General features: G+C 45.3%; 1 protein-coding gene across 2 annotated transcripts in view; it reads right to left on the bottom strand.

The window, feature by feature from the left end:
• The window catches only part of LOC128425292 (ephrin type-A receptor 5), a 46,501-nt gene extending 30,821 nt beyond the window's left edge, over positions 1-15,680 (bottom strand). Inside the window, exons 1-2 of one of the 2 annotated variants that reach the window (XM_053411841.1) lie at positions 15,621-15,680; positions 8,605-9,325 (exon numbers count right to left, since the gene is read on the bottom strand). In XM_053411841.1, coding sequence (XP_053267816.1) covers positions 8,605-9,325; positions 15,621-15,659 — 760 coding nt within the window. In that variant the 5' untranslated portion in view covers positions 15,660-15,680. The remainder of the gene's footprint in view (positions 1-8,604; positions 9,326-15,620) is intronic. The other variant, XM_053411840.1, reaches the window with a different exon arrangement.
• Between the last annotated feature and the right edge of the window lie 798 nt (positions 15,681-16,478).

The raw sequence follows: 16,478 nt of genomic DNA, 5'->3' as shown, positions 1-16,478 counted from the left end.
GATCCGATGACATTTCTTCCGGCCCTTTAAAATGCAAGCAGGCAGAACGTTTATGCATCTGTGTGCACATTCATTTATGTCTAGAAAGATGTTTGCAGATTCCAAAGCCACGATTGTACCAGTTTAAATCACCCAGATCGGAGCTGATACATTTCAGTATATGCAATTTGATTCCATACCCAGAAATAATACATTAATTTGTGCAGGTTTGGCCTCAGTGTTGTTTTTCAGTACATGTGTCTCTAAGATAAAGTCCCCTCTAAAAGCAAAGTCCCTAAATGTCAAAGTTTATCTTTGTGTAATTACAGCCAATGCAAAAAATATATTTCATTTCTTAATCTAAAATGAAATATGTGCCATTGAGGGCCAGAAAAATATGTATAATGCATTTACATTATGTGCAGCTTTGCTCATCTTAGTGTCCGTGGGATTAGAGGCAGCACTGAGATAAGAAAGATTCAGCTCTGATCTCAGAGCAGTTTACTACAGAGCTTTTTTTATGCGAGTGCATGAGATAAAAGTGCTAATTTAAGATTTTCCTGCTGTGTAACTGTAATTGTTTTGTACACTCTGTGGTATGGGAAACTCATCACTGGACCCACATGCATCAGAAGTGACCAGAACTACCAGTCTGACCAGTAGCTACAAGGACGGGGCCACAGGAGACGGCCAGGCTTTCATGGAAAGGAGCCGCCTCTGCTGAAGGAAACATTCTATGAATATTTCACCAGCTACATGGTTTTGTGCGTCTCTGGGTGTGTGTGTGTATGTCTGTGTGTGTGTCCTTGTATCCCTGTAAGGACATTGTGGCAGGGTCCCACTTCTTCAAACAGGGGTGTGTGGTTTAACACTTGGTTTTTAGGGTCAGATTTAAATTCAGTTTAAAGGCAATAGAAGGGATAATTAATGTAGTGTTGATGGTTAAGGTCTGGACTCTGACCACTAAGGTCCTGGTCCTCACAAGGATAGAGAGCTATCACGTGACTGTGTGGGCACATTAGCAGCGAGGAGGGTAAAATGGAGGGAGCACTTCGGGGGAAAGTCAGTTTACCCAACAAGCACTCAGGAAGCACTTTAGTTGTCATGACAGCATCACCACGTTGAGATGATGGGGTGATGGAGAGGGGGAGGAGAGAAAGATGCAGGGAGGGAGAGAGCGGAGTGAGAGAGAGGTGGGGGGGTAGAGAGAGAGAGAGAGACGAAACCACCCACAGCCGTTTCCAATTGAACAAGATCTGAAAAGATGAATGGATAAATCCAGTCGATTCATATTTCAGGAGATGATGGAACCCGGGCTTCCTGAGCCATCGTTCACCAAAATGTCTCCGGAGAGATTCAGAGGTGACAGATCTTCTAGGTTTGTACAGGGAACTAAAAACTGAAATGGTAAAATGACATTAAAACGGATACAGAAGGAATAAATATCTGAAAATGGAGAAAGTTTGCAATTCAATTAAGGAACATCCAGGACAACTATTTTAAAGATTTAACACTTTTTTTTATATAAGCGGCCATGATGATGTCATCATGATTTAATGATTCCTGAAGTTTTTGAATTTGTTCAATGTGCCGTCTCCATGACACAGAGAGTTAACTCTGACCTTTCTACTCTCACCTCTGTACAATTGAAGTCGGCGGATTATTTCGAAAGTTAAGTAAATGGAAAAAAGTTTCTCTTCCTATAACGTGTGGTGAGAATATTGTTAGTGAAATCAGAAAACTATATTTTGAAACTTGTAAATAAACATTTGAGATTTTATTTTGCTTTTGAATATGTAACAGATGATTTCTTCTAATTATGTCTAAGAACAACGAGTCAAAAGTTATATCAATAAATAACTAAAGTCAACTGTGGCCTTGTTGACACTAATGCCGATATATCTGTTTTTTAAAGAATCTATGTCCCTGGCAGATAATAAACCATCCCCATACAGATGAGAAGACCATGTTTTGCACTCATCCACATCAGAGTGGACATGCAGGGTGCACATTGATAAACTAATGAATAAAGGAGGAGACCACAGTGGTGTTAAAACTCAGATCCTTATCAGCACACGGTGGCGATCATATCAAGTCGGCAGATGCCAGCGTGATCATCTGTTCCTCTCTGCGTTACGCAAGCGACTGTAATCCCCTCCTCGGAGAGAACCGGCGACCACAAGGCCGGCGCTGCCAGTGAGAGCCGCTCGCTCTCCATCCCAGAATCCCCCAGAGGCTGAAGGAGGAGAGCTTCCTCCCATTACTACGCCAGTGAGTCAGCTCCTGACGGCGGCAGCTCCACCGTGACCAGATCGAGTTTGACATATGCCGCAGTGACGTCTGACAGGCAGGCAAACACAGCGGAGCATCGGGGGAGCACTGGCACCGACACAGGGTATTGTCAGGGGGGGGGGGGGGGAGCCGGCTCTTCCCACGACACACTCAGACGACTCTCGCTGAATGAACGAGGAGCTCTGTGATTTTATTATTCCACAATCGAGCAGCACTCCATCAGCCCAAGCTTCTCCACACACACAGGCGTCCTAATTTTCATTTGTACTCTTCTGTCATTCTTTCCTTTCTTCTCTTACCCTCCCCCCCTCCCCGACTTCCCTGCCCATCTTTTTACCTCCAACTCTTTTTTCTCTTGTCATGTCTTTTGTCTGAATCCTCCCTGAAAGCTGTCAGTCTCCACATTCCTCTCAGCCTTTATACCAATTTCCCAACATGGCGTCCAGCTCTTATCCTGTCATTCCAACATCCAATTTCGCTCTTATTTCATTATTCTGACGCTGAATGCAGCCCTTTATTCCATTATTCCATCATTGCAGAATGTCACTTAGCTCTTTCACTGTCGTTACCACGTTCCACTCGGCTCGTGTCATTATTCCGACGTTCGAGGAACAGTCTCCACAACTCAGACGCCCTGATTCCATTAAAGACACATTCCCCCCCTCGTTCCATGAATACAACCTTGAAATTCCATTCAACTACTTTGTCGTGAAGTGTATTTACACAAACATAAATATTCTGTCTGTGGCGGGCGATCCTGTTTATGTGTTTTCACGTCACCTGGTTACACAAACCTAGATAAGATCTGAGACCACTTCCTCTTGAGCGCCACCTACGTGTCCCCAGGGGCCTGAGCAGCGGGCGCTGAGCATCGTTCACTCCAGAGGTCGTGTGCTCCATGTGGAGCTTGGTACATTAAATATTAAAATGCCTATCTGCCATTTGGACTATTTCTGTATTCAAGTTATTATTATTATCTGTAATTTTATCATTATTAGCTCTTTTTCAGAGCTCCTTTGTTTGTATTGAGTAGTAATACGAAGCTCTCTACTGAGAACTATCCTCCTTAAAACATAAAATTGAAACCTCGTTCCTCATGCTTCAGACTAAACCTCATTTACTGGGTTTCTCATCACTCCCCCCCCCCCCGCCCCATCAACTCCTCCACACACCCAACACTCAACTCAAACATTATTTCACTGCCTCCATTCCGCCATTATCCCTCCATTCCTCCAAGTGCTCATTCAGCCTCAGTCACATCTGCGAGGCTGAACTCAATCTACTACCCGGTCCTCCTCCCCATCTCGCTCTCCATCCATCTGCCCACTTCTGTCCCTCCGTTATCCTCCCTCTATCGCCATCGCCCCCTGAAACAACACTCATCCATCTCGGTGTCTCCCCGGCCCCACATCCCGTAGTGTGAGATCTCCAATTTGTCTCGTGTCGCCGTGTTTAGCCATCAATTCTCCTCTCTGCTCTCCCTCCATCCTCCCGTCTATCTGTTCATCCATCTCCCCTCTTCAGTCTGGAATGGACTGACGGTGCTGCCGGCGATCGCCAATTATCCCGGCTGTAAAGTCGACATCTAACCGAGACACATTCTGTTGCATCCTTAGATCGTCATCTGACACAACATTATGTCTGCTTCAACAGGACAGCATCACTTTGGATGTAAATACATTGACTCTCTAGGCATCTTTAACCTGCTGGGCTGAGAAATGCAACAGACATTTTAATGTATATTACAGAAATTTTAAATGATAATAAAAAACAAGCAGAAAAGAGCAGTGAATAACTCTGAAGTCTTTTCTACAGTGCATTCCCTTGCACATGTTTCTATGCAGTTCTGTGGCTGAAGATTTTCCCTAAATCGAGATATATATACCTCTGGGAGTGTGTAAGAGAAAAAGCTGGATTGTTGATTGAGGAGGAAAAAGGAGAGGGAAGTGGAGTGTGAGGCGCTGGAAAAAGAAGGAGAGTGCTAACGTAGCCGACATCGATGAAGACGAAGGGAAGGAGGAAGGGAGACTGAAGGACAATGGATGATAGGCAGTCGAGGAAAGATAAAATGAGAGATCGAGAGAGAGAAAAAAAAAACACGGGGGAATAGAGAGAGGTATTGACAAAGAGACAAAGTAAAGGATGGAGACAATGAGAAAAAGAAGCGATGTGTGGATGAGAGGGGAGAGCAGAAAGAGAGGGAGGAGAAAGACAAAGGAGGAGGAAGAGGTGTCCATAACGAGCGCTGTCCTACATTCACAGAGGCGGTTGTTAAATCATGCTCTACTAGGCAGCACACGCAGCCAATACAGGCAGGATCCACACACACTTACACACTTAACACACACACACACAAAGTACTATCATCCCACTGATTCACAGTCCACATAAAGACAAGAACGTTTAAATCATTTATTGAACAAGCAAATAAAATCTCCTTTTTATGAGAGCTCAGCAGATATGGATTTATAGGAGCTGATGCTGATATAAGGGAGTAAAAACTGACCCCGTTCTGAGCGGACCAATCAGAAGTGGACTGCGCCAAGTTCAGGTCTGAACACACTCAACTGCGTCTGGAGGTCTTGTTGAGATCTAACATTCGGAGGTGGTCTGGGAAGCATGTGGCCACATTAGATTCAATCTGTCTTCATAGCTGCACACATTCATTCATTCATTCAGCCCCTCCAGATTCCACTTGGACACATCTGTAAACTCAGACTTGGTAAAAACATCATTTGGGTTTACACGAACAAAGATGGCGGTGGTGTTCATTTGCATTTAGAGCTAGAAGTCAGATGTGATCACGAGTGTGCACAGGAGAATCATCCAGGGTGAAATTGAACGTCAGGTATGAACACACGAGACAACAAGGAATGTAATGGAAGCTTGACTTGAACAGTTTAACAATAAACTATATTCTAAATAACATGTATCTGTAGATTTGGTCAAACAGTCAATAAATCTCTTGTTATCACCTATTCTCTCCATTTGTTAAACAGCTGTGTCCTTTTCAAAAACACGATGACATTCACAGAGGAATAAACAACCCAATAACAAATAAACCACTTCATTCAGGACAGGTTTTCCAACAGATGTGAGAACCCCCCCTCATCTGAAACCTCAGCCAGGAACCATCCCATATGAAAGACGCCGGTGAGCACAGAACTCCAGGGACTCCTCCTCCTCCTCCTCCTCCGACGGCTCCAAACCCTGGAAATCCAACACTTCACACTCCAAGGTGAGCGACTGAAACGCACATGAAGAAGCTGTTTGCTGAGGCGGGGGTGCACATATGGTTACAAAGCCGGCAGAGAGGAAGCCCTGCCATGTTTCCCTCTGTAGACGTTTTCAAAGGCTGTCACTTTAAACCCGGCTCATCTGCATATGAAACCGCAGGAAATAAAAGAATCATCCTGTAGCTTCATTAATTGCGAGGAGTTAAGCTCCACTCCGACAGCTCCCTCTTAAGTATGTTTACCTCGTTTTGCCGTGCATGGGAGCATGATTAAAAAAAAAAAAAAAAAAATCTGTCTTTCTGTGTTTATTACTGTTTGTGCAACAATTTGCATATCACACATCTTCATCTTCCTGGAATGCAAAACTACTCTGAGTGTCATTAAAATGAAAATCGAGTCAAAGCTACGAAGCTGGAGATTTGCTCCTCTGCAGCAGGACGGGGACAAGAGGACGTCGGCCATGTTGGACTGTCGGCTTCTTGTGAGACATGATGGTCGGGTCAGATTCTGTTCCAGTGTCATCACCCCTTTGAGAATAAGCACACAAAGGGCATGGTAGATTCTGGCAGCGTCTTCAAAGCTCAAGTCTTCAGCTGCACAGACTGTGGTTGTTTTATTCATTGTCTCCTGGAACCATCTTTTAATCTTTGCTGCCGTCCACGCTGCAGCTCCGTGCAGTAACAAACCACTTCTCTATTTCACACTCAGCGAGTCTCTTTGACCACGTTGTGCGACAGTTTGTACACTTTGAACACAATAAAAAGGGAAACTTATAAATGGTCTTTAGTGCATTTCATTCTCTGAGTTTGCTGATCAGCATAATGCACAATGTACAGCTGGTATTCAGCCAGAGAGCAAAGTATTGGACAAATAAATACATTTTACCAAATGATGGAACAAAACTACATATTTTTTCCTCCTGAGGCAGATTAACTGTTTCAAATTCAATGACGATCCATCCAGTAGTTGTTGTCCTCAGCTGAAGATCAATATCTGTAAATATTGGCATGGAAATCTATCTGATAACTGCTGAATTATTCTGTCAGAACCAAAGTGATGGACAGTAATGATTAAAGAGGCATGTCCTGTAGCAACATGTTTTAAAACTACATCTCTTCATGGAACAAACCTCTTAAACTCTCCAGCAGGCTCCAGTTCACCGGACTGGTCGGACCAGATTAGTCAAAAAGCAGCAGTCAAGTCTGTAAAAGCACAATTAGCTGTGCTACAACTGGGCAGCGAGCTAATGAGCGGTAATCACAGCATTAGCCAGATGTTCGCACATCTGTACTCTGGCACATGATCGTTCCCTTTTCGAGTACCACGTTCATCCACTGGTCTCACGTCTGCCTGATATCCTCAAAAAGTATTTTCTGTTGATACAGAACCGACTGAGCTCAGGTATTCAACAGCAGAATGTTTTATATCCTTGTCAGCAGCAGATCTAACAGATCTCCTGCAGTCTGACTCCAGTCAGGCCAGTGGCAAACTGACATCTCTCTCCTAATGATCTCCCAACAGAGACGTCAAGTGAAGCGAACCCAGGGTTTGTTACAGGGAGGGTTTTTTTTTTTTTACCATTCGCTTCTTACTGGTTCAGTGTCTGGTATAAACCTGCCTGTTTGGAATGGGACAGTTTCTGGGTCTGTGCTGATGCTGGTTTGCAGCTTTTCTTTCTGAAACGGTGAAAGTGACCTGAGGTAATTGAGCAGTGAGAGGTAAAGACCGACTGCAGGACTCGGTCTGTGGAACCCTGAGGCTGAAGAGCTCTTCAGTAAAGCTCAGTTTTTGCGGAATCTGGAGAATCAGGTGTCGATGTCGAGATCAACGATGTCATTTACGATGATGAGTCCCTGGCGCTAGGTCTAAATCCCACTAGATTCCACACTGCACAACCCCGAGCCCTTAACAACACACAGGCCAAGTGTGAATCCAATAGGACAAATAGTTCCCAAGATATAAGAGCCACAGTCCGACAGACAGATTTCTGGATTTATCAGATCGATGAACTGATGGTTTTGTTAAAAGACTCATTAGACTAGTTCCTAACAGAGAGAAATTTATTCAATAGAAATCTAAATGTGTTGGTAAGTGCTCCCTGAATCCACCATCACCGTATACACAGATTTCTCTAATGTTCAAACCACTTTCCAATTATGTATCACAGAATAATACAGTTTATCGGGGGTGCATTAGTATTTCAGGCTTGGCCCGTTTGACACGGTTTCAAGCCATCAGCCGTAATACCTGTTCTAGTGTAGAAGGTGTGGAGACGGGGGGGGGTCGCTCTGTGCTATGGAGTGGGTTTCTATAATTCAGATTCCCTTCTCCGTCTATTCTCCACACGCACACTCGCACAATCACAGGAGAGAGAAAACACTCCACAGCCACCAGGTAATCACACATTTCAATCTTCTGTACCATGTAACTCCATGCTGCTACAATGACAGCTCTTTGGCTCCCTTTTTTTTTATAAACTGAAATTCCACCACGCCACTCGGAGCCGCCGCCGCGCCAGTACGTGTCTCGTATGGAAATCTGAAAATGGAGTAATTTAAAAGACAGCACAGAAGAGGAGGACTGGAGAGGAGTGAAGGAGAGAAACAACAGAGAGGGAGGAAGAGAGGCCCCGTGGTGCCCGTGGAAATGGCAGTTAAGGTCGGCGGTGGGAATGTTTGGGCTTCGAGTCGCGGCAGAGCGGCGGCTGGATGAGAGCAGCAGAGTGCTGCGGGGGCTCGGGGGAATACCCTGCACTAAGCTGGGGGAGAAACACAACCTGCACACACACTAACACACCCGCACACACTCACACAGTCGCACACCGAGAGAAACACTCTGGGTAGAAAGAATAAACAGATCCATGCACACACTCGAGCACACAATACTAAAAACAAACATGTGCACGGATATAAAAATAAACACAGGATGAGGACGGTGAAACAAAAGGAGGCGCACACATCAACGTGCGCCTCCACCAAAATAAACCGACAATGCAAACACAGGTCAAGCGTATGAAAAGTCAAAAACAGGCATATTTTGAAAATCCCAAAACAGATTTTTTATTTTTTTTGCCACTTTTGCGTGATCCTCTCCTCACCTTGACAGGATCCGCTGAGTTCCTCGAACCCCGGCTGGCACACGCACTTCCCAATAGGCACCAGCCACTCTCCCTCCGTGCTGCAATGCATCCTGGGAGGCTCGTACAAAGGCAGGGAGTTGTTGACGCAGCGGCCCACGACCTCCACCAGCTGCGAGGCCTCCGAGCCCGGGATGGTGTCGGGGAACTCGGCCAGACTCTTCACCAGAAACGGGCAGCGCTTGTAGAACACCCGCACCGACACCAGGGCGATGCAGGCGCCCAGGTCCTGAAAGGCCAGGTAGAAGCCCTTCCGCGTTAAGGGGCCCAGATCGCGCACCTCGGTGTTGAGCTTCATCACGCGGTCCCCCAGGTCCAGCTCCGTGAAGCTCTCGTCGGCGGCGATGGTGTCAATCTTGATGTATCTGCTCTCCTTCATCAGCCGGTCCTCCTCCTCCGTCATGCCCGTCCCGTCCCTCATCTCCCCCTCCTCCATCTCCTCCTCGTCCCCGTTGGTTTCGTAGTAGTACATGTTGAAGGTCTCCTTGCAGGTGCCCACCCCCCCGGGCAGGCTGTTGCAGTCCCTCAGGGTGAACTTGAGCTCGATGAAGACCCGCTGGGCGCCCTCGGTCAGGATCCAGTTGGTGTGCAGCCAGTTGTTCTGGTTCTGCTCCATCACCCGGCACACTTGGTAGGTGTGGATGGGGGCGTAGTCCTCGTCCACTTCGCCGATCTCCTCCCACTGAGGCAGAGAAGAGGAGGAGATTAATGGAGGAAGAGGAGGGAAACAGGGGGAGTATAAAACTCCGGTTTATTGATGGATGTTTCTCGGGTAGTGTTTTTATTGTAGCTGGTCAAACGGAGCGAGCTTTTAACTACTTTACATACATTGAGTTTAGTGCAATGGTTCCTGCCCAGGACAAGATAAATATGAGGGAGCTGGGGATGATTTATGGGAAAGAATAAAAAAAATGTACAAGGAAGTGATGCTTTCAACTGCCCACTAACAAACGACTGACCCAGTATGCATGCACGCAGTTTTGTGGAAGGGACGAGGGGATCTGCATTAATGGGCAAATGAGTAAAAGTACACATTTTCAATCTGAATTGTAGTGAAGTGGAAGCACAAGGTAGAAAATGTAGTAAGATGCCAATCTTTAAAGTTGAACTCAACTGACTAGATACAATAATTGATACCTTCTGTTATAAAGCGCTTTGTAGAAAAACTTTGTTATATTCCTAAAAGTGAGGATTCAAAATGAATAGTTTCAGTACCAGAGTCAAAACTGCACTAGTGTTATAGAAATTCAAATGATGCTCTCAGCAATGCATTTTTGAACGGCTTAACGCTGGTGAGAAATGTTCAAGAGAGGAGCCCTGTGTGTGTGTGTGTGTGTGTGTGTGTGTGTGTGTGTGTGTGTGTGTGTGTGTGTGTGTTTGTGTGTGTGTGTGTGTGCGTGTAGATAGAATAATCCTCATCCCTTCCACCTCATTTCCTCCTACTGTAACAGACAGAAAATAATTAGATGGGGTTACGGTGGTATATGTGCATTTACTGTGAATGAGAGCCGGAGTCCTCGTCAGCAGGAAAAATGATTCAATGTGCACTTATAGGTGTGTTCATCTGTGTGTGCTGTAAAACCATACCTCTATTAGGTTGTGTGTGTGTGTTGCCTCAGTGTTTGTGCATATATGTAAATGATTCTGTCAGATTGTGTATGTGAGCGTCTGCAACCATGCCTCTGTGTGTGTCTGTGTGTGTGTGTGTGTATGTGTGTGTGTGTGTGTGTGTCAGACAGCAGCATTAATTCCCTTTCCAGGTCTCCTGGGACGTGGCTATTATCTGCATCACTAGCACTCTCCCATGGCTAATACAGGCGCTTCATCATGTCACCATAATATGGCCAGAGGGACCAGACTATGATCTGGTGTTATAGCTTAATAGCCCATATTAATCAATCCTCGCTGTGGCTGCTGTGTACAACCGTCCGTCTTTGTCTTCTTCTGCCTCTTCTCACTGTCTTATTCACCATCTGTCTTTTTTTCCCCTTCTTCATCCCTCCCTTCTTTAGTTTCTCTTTTGTTTTGGGCTTAATTATCTCAGTTTCTCAACCATTTGTGAATAAGCGCAGGCTTTGTCAAGTGCTATTAGACAGCGTGCGAGTTGTTGAATGCTCAATGCCTTTGTGTGTCTGTGTGTTTGTGTGTGTAATTCTCATTTTGTGATTACCAATATCAGTTGTAGACCAAGAATGAGGATATTTCTGGAAAGTGGAGACATTTTGAATGTCAACTTTCCTTTGAGGGGCTCAGACGTGGCTTAAGAGTCAAGGTTGGACTTTGAATAACAGGTAGTGTAAAATGCATTAGGTTAATGAGGGTCTCCACAAGCATAGATGCAGAAACATACGTGTGTCTGTGTGTGTGTCTGTGCGTGTGTCTGTGTGAACTTGTGTGTGTGATCGAGCCCCCTATCTCCCCCAGACTTCAGGCCAGTCAGTCCCAGTGCAGACATTAAGCCTCTTACTGGTTAGATCACACAGATCCACCAGCCTGCTCTGAGCTTTGCAAAGCTTAACACACATACACACACACACAAATACATACAGTAACATTCACACACAGAAAAAAAATCACCATTGGTATCCCAGCAGGGAGTTGAACAGATGACCTTCTCTGGTTTTGCTTTGGAATCAAATGGCTCCAGTGTCTGTGGAGAACGAGCCGTTTGCCATTGTTGCTGCTGGGAAATCTTGCCGCTCTGCAGCTCCTCTGTATTACTCGTGTTTTATTACTAATGGAAATGGAGCTCGACACTCGCTGAAGCTTTTTAAACTGAGTCATCAAACAATGATTTAACATGAGCCATTAGTCTCCAAATAAATACCCGGTACAAAACAAGCGGAGAAATGTTCACATACACACACATTTGAAATAAAAAGGTTAGCAGGGCTCAAGCTCTATGAAATGATACCTCTTCTTCCTTTATGTGATGCATTAAAAACAGGATGGATCTGGAATATAAAAGCCTTTTATGGGGGTAAAAAAGACTGGTGGTAGGTTGTTGAGCGCTATGAGAGCATGCACGTTCTTTTTTTTTCTTCCCAGGAGGCAGCAGTTTTCTGTGAAGTTCAAGTGCCCGTTTCATGGGATCTTTGAAGGAGGCGGCCCACGGTACAAGGTGGGCTTGGCCCCCGGAGGTCAAGCACAAAGCTCGGGTGCAGGGAGCAACACGCCAACACCACAAGGTCAGGACCACCCACACGGAAAAGAGACGAGCCGCTGCAGAAACACAAACAGGCGCTCAGCGGTGCACTGGCTAGAATCTAATTACAGATCCCGTGTTGGCTTTGTGGAAGATCTGCTTCTTGCCTCTTAATGATTCTGTGGAGTGATCTTTTGGAAAATATAATCTTCAGCGCACAAACCTCGGCGATTCACACAACCTCTGCTTAAAAGGGTCAAAGAAACAGACATTTCCCTCGCTTATCCCTCATGGTATCTAGACCTACAGGTACTTATGTAATTCCCTTCACCGAGGAGGTCATGCTTTTATTGCTGTTTGTCTGTTTGCAGGATTACACACATTTCACTTTCTTTAACACTGAGAGAAAGGACGTGAGCCGTGGTGGAGGAATGCACTGTACGCACTCTAGTAAGTAAAATTCCTTGTGCTCAACACATTGACACAGAAAACCCAAAGAATCTGCATGAGAAGTTGCCGATAAAAGTTTATTTTCTTTATTTACTCTTAATTGTAAAACTAATTAAAAAAAAGCCAACTGGGAGAGTGATCCCAATAAAGAGACGTTCTTAATTCCGGTCCCTTCAACCCCCCCCCCCCCGTGCAGCCCTGACCTCTCTGTTTCATCTGCCTCGTCTCTCCTCCACCTTCCGCCCTTCTCTGCATGAGCAGTCCCTTCAGGCATAACTCTAGTCCCTCATTAGAGTGTGTGCGTCTCGTGGACTCCTCAGTGTGTGGGTGTGTGCTGCTCACGTGTCACATCCGTCAGCAGACCCCCTGTGGCTGTGCCGAGTGCCCTCCTGGCTGCGAGTCCGTAAAGCTGCCTGCAACTTATTATTACCCCCCCCCCCCCCGACTCCCACTGACTATCATGACACCCTAATAGATCTGTCCTTCTCACGCCTCACCCGTACAAGAACCACCCCCACCCACCTCTTCCCCCCCCTCTGTCTCCAGTTGATCCACTCAAACACCCCTCCCTTCATAATGCACTCCTCCGCCTTTTCATTTCATTTCATTTTCAGCCGTGTCTATCATCGTCTTCCCTCCATGTGTCCTCCATTCCTGCTTCAATTATCCAATCTCAAGACTAACCCAGAAAACACTGTCTGACCACCTCCCCCACTCCTCTGTCGTCTGACTCCGCCACCCCCCCCCCCCCCCCCCCCCCCCCTTGTCCCTGATTTCTCCCGCCGTTCCTTTCCTCCGTCCCTCCCTCCTGTCTCACTTCCTCTTTCTAACCCCCACCCTTCTCTCATCCTTCTCCTCTCTTATACCTTGTCTTCCCTCCTTCAGGGTTCTGTAATGTGCCGGGGGGGGGGAAACAGAGAGGAATCCGTTTAAGCGGCTGCACAACAAATCTCTGAGCAAACACTCCCTGAACTGTTCCAATAGCCGCTCCTCTTCCTCATCAGGGACGGGTGGTTCAGAGCCCTGACACAATAAGCCAACTGTTGGCCGTCAGCGGGCCATCGACGAGCATCTGTGCCCGATCACTGCACAGCGTTTTTTTCAGTGTGCTCAGCATCCTTGATGCCGGTTTGGCCTCATCTGTGGTCAAGTGAGCATGAGGAATCAGAGAGGCAGTGGATGAAGGGGAGCTCCGGAACCGGCCGCTCTGCCTGGAGAAGCAGCGATTGAACACATAAAGGCAGAATCGATTACTTTGCTCTCGTGTTGGCGGCTGTTTCTCGCCTTTGAGCCACGTTTTACAAAACAGTGCACATTTTAAAAACCTTTAGCTTTTCAGTTTCTATTGGGCTGATGCGAAAAAGAGAAGAAGTCGGACCTGGAACACAACGTTTTCACAGAAAACATTCATAATCAACATCTTCAAACTAGGGTTGCGTTGGTGTTGTGTGTCCAAACAATTGAAGTTCATCCATCGAATTGCAAAGATTTTTCCAGAGCTCTCGTTTTAACACCATCCCGCCCCCCCCCCTCGTCTTTAAATACACGCCTCAAGAACCCGTGAAGCATATGGAGGCTTTGAAAATGGAAAAGCAAGAAAAGAGTGGGAGGGGAGATGGTGAGATAAAACGACAAGCAGACGACAGGGGCAGGAAGAAGATGGGGATGGGTAGAGTGAAATAAATGTTTGGGGGGGGGGGGGGGGGGGGGGTGAGAGAGGGAGGGAGGGATGAAGCAGAGAAAAAGGTGAAGAATAAAAGGAGAGGCGGCGATGCAGATTGAAGGAAAGGGACGAAAAATAAGGGATGAAAAAAGAACACCATCTGTAACATGGTGGAAAAAAACACTTCTGTGCCTCTTCAATATCTTATTTAACCACGGTCGACTGCTGCTGCCAAGTGTGAACGCATGTGTGTGTGTGTGTGTCTGTGTGTGTCAAAAGCTGCAGATTGGGCATTGTCGTACAACGGTGCACGTGCACATGATAAGAATTATAATTGGCGACTCACACAGACACAAAAAAAGCATCTGTTATTTAAAATGCCAAACAGGGAATAGATTCATTTTGTCTGACACGTCTTTCGAATCAGTGTCAGACAACAAGTCAAACAGAAGGAAAAAAAAATCATTTTAATCAACATAAAGTGGAGCTGAATCAGATCGTCACAGCCGCGGAGAGAGAATGTCATAATTAGATCCCTGCATTGTCTTAGCCCCGCTGTTAATTTACTCCTCCTCCCTCCGCCTCCCCCGACCGCTGCACTTATTTATGCAGATGCATTGTCGCACCTTAATCACATCTTCAGTAATATGATTGTGCACATGGCTGCTTTTGTCAGCACTATCTCTCCCATCGAGGGAAACAGCCACAGAGCGAGCCGTGATGTGAATACCCGGAGATGAGAAAGCGCCGAGGTCAGCACTATCGGGTCGGGCGTGTGTACATTTGCAGCGTGTTTGCCGACGGGAGTTGCGGCTACATGAGGGATTTTCAAACGTGATAGACGGACACATAAATTAATTCCTGTTTAATCTAAACAAGAGCCGCACTGTCAAGCCCCCTTGAGGTTAGAGGGAAATTACGTTTTCCAAAGACAGGCGACGATATGGCCGGGAATCCTAGGAGTCAACGTATCTTCTTCAAACGTCAGATTCGATTGTTAAATTACTTTAAACTTAACTTCTTTTTCATTGCAATACATTTCACAAGAGCACGAAAATAACTTTTTCCCCAACTCCAGCGAGTCGTTCTCCAATTAGCCGTCGCTCGGGGAATACGTGGAAAAATGGAAATTCAATTCCTGGCTGGAGAATAATATATTCCACGGTGACTTCCGATGTCTTATTCATGAATTCAATTTAGCCTGATAATGAACTGAGCGTTCTTGGAAATGAAACGACCTTTAACCTTGATGAAACAAGTGAAGCAGCCGCACTTCAAAAGGTAGAAATCATGAAAGTCGCAGGTTTTTTCTCTCATCATCTCCAGAAAGTGAGTTTACTGCTCAAACCACCAGAACTGTGCTCACACACTGGAGCTGTTCATTGAAGATGGAAAGAATACTTAAATAAGATATGTTAAATTGAATTGTTCAGCATCTTTTGTTCCCTCCATAGTTTGGATCATCATGTGTAACTGGGTTTAATGAATTTTTCCAAAATGCTGAAAAGATATTTAAACGGCACAACATGAATTTCTGTGTGATATGGAGAATTAAAGGTTTTTATAAATCTATGAAGACAAGATATCTGGAAAGAAGAGAAACTATTTGCCTCCAAAACCACTTAAAACCAAAGACACTTAAAACATTGACAACTTCATAATTAAATAAAAACAACACATTAAAACAATTCTATACTTCTGAGCAATTTTCATACTTACTCCATTCTTAGGGTAGGCCACCCATGGCAGGTCTCCCATCACCGAGCGGGAATCCAGCAGGTTCACTGGTGAGACAAAAAAACAAAAACAATCATTAGTCGAAACACAAAAGAGAAGAGAAGTGAAAAAACTAAAATCAGCTCATTATCTTTGAATCCAGTCAAAGTTCACTCGTGACCTGCTGGAGTGGAACTTCTATCACATTCACTAATGATCAGACCGTTTTCAGTCATTAGAAGTATTCAAGGTCAGGATTTGCTTCAGGTGCATCACAAAGACTCACAGTGTGGATTCAAATGAAGTTTTAAGAATCGACACAAACTTTACCACAATCTGAGTTTTTAAAGAAAGGAGTGTTTGATGGATCCCCAGACTTCAGCACAGGAAACAGACCTGGTCCCTGGTTTGAAATGTCACGTCTTGTCTATATAAGGAGAATTTTTAATTGTTTTATACCTGTCACTCAATTAAACTTTATAAACTTGTACAAGCAAGTCAGTGTCGGCAGTATAGTTGAGTCCATCAGCACTGCAGTGCAAAGCCCATCGAGAAGCACACGTCTCCTAAGGTAAAATGAAAAGTAACTTCTTGTTTTGATGATAAATAATAAGTGTGTGCACTTGTCAAATTATACGCAAGTGTTTTCATCGGCAGCTGTTTGTTGATGCACGTCGCACTGAGGTGCATCATTATTATTCTCTAACTGTCACCCCACTCTCCTGATACAAGTCCTCCAAGTGGTTTTTACGATACTCAACAACCTCATGTGGCAATTTCTGAGCAGGACGCATTTTGAAAATTGAGTAATTTCACTACCACCACATGAAATGTCCCCAATCTCCTCCTGTGTGAGCAACA

This window comes from Pleuronectes platessa, chromosome 19 (genome assembly GCF_947347685.1).
Source record: "Pleuronectes platessa chromosome 19, fPlePla1.1, whole genome shotgun sequence".
In the NCBI taxonomy this organism is placed as follows: Eukaryota; Metazoa; Chordata; class Actinopteri; order Pleuronectiformes; family Pleuronectidae; genus Pleuronectes; species Pleuronectes platessa.
Note: the sequence above shows the minus strand (reverse complement) of the source record. Positions and strands in the feature narration are given on the sequence as shown.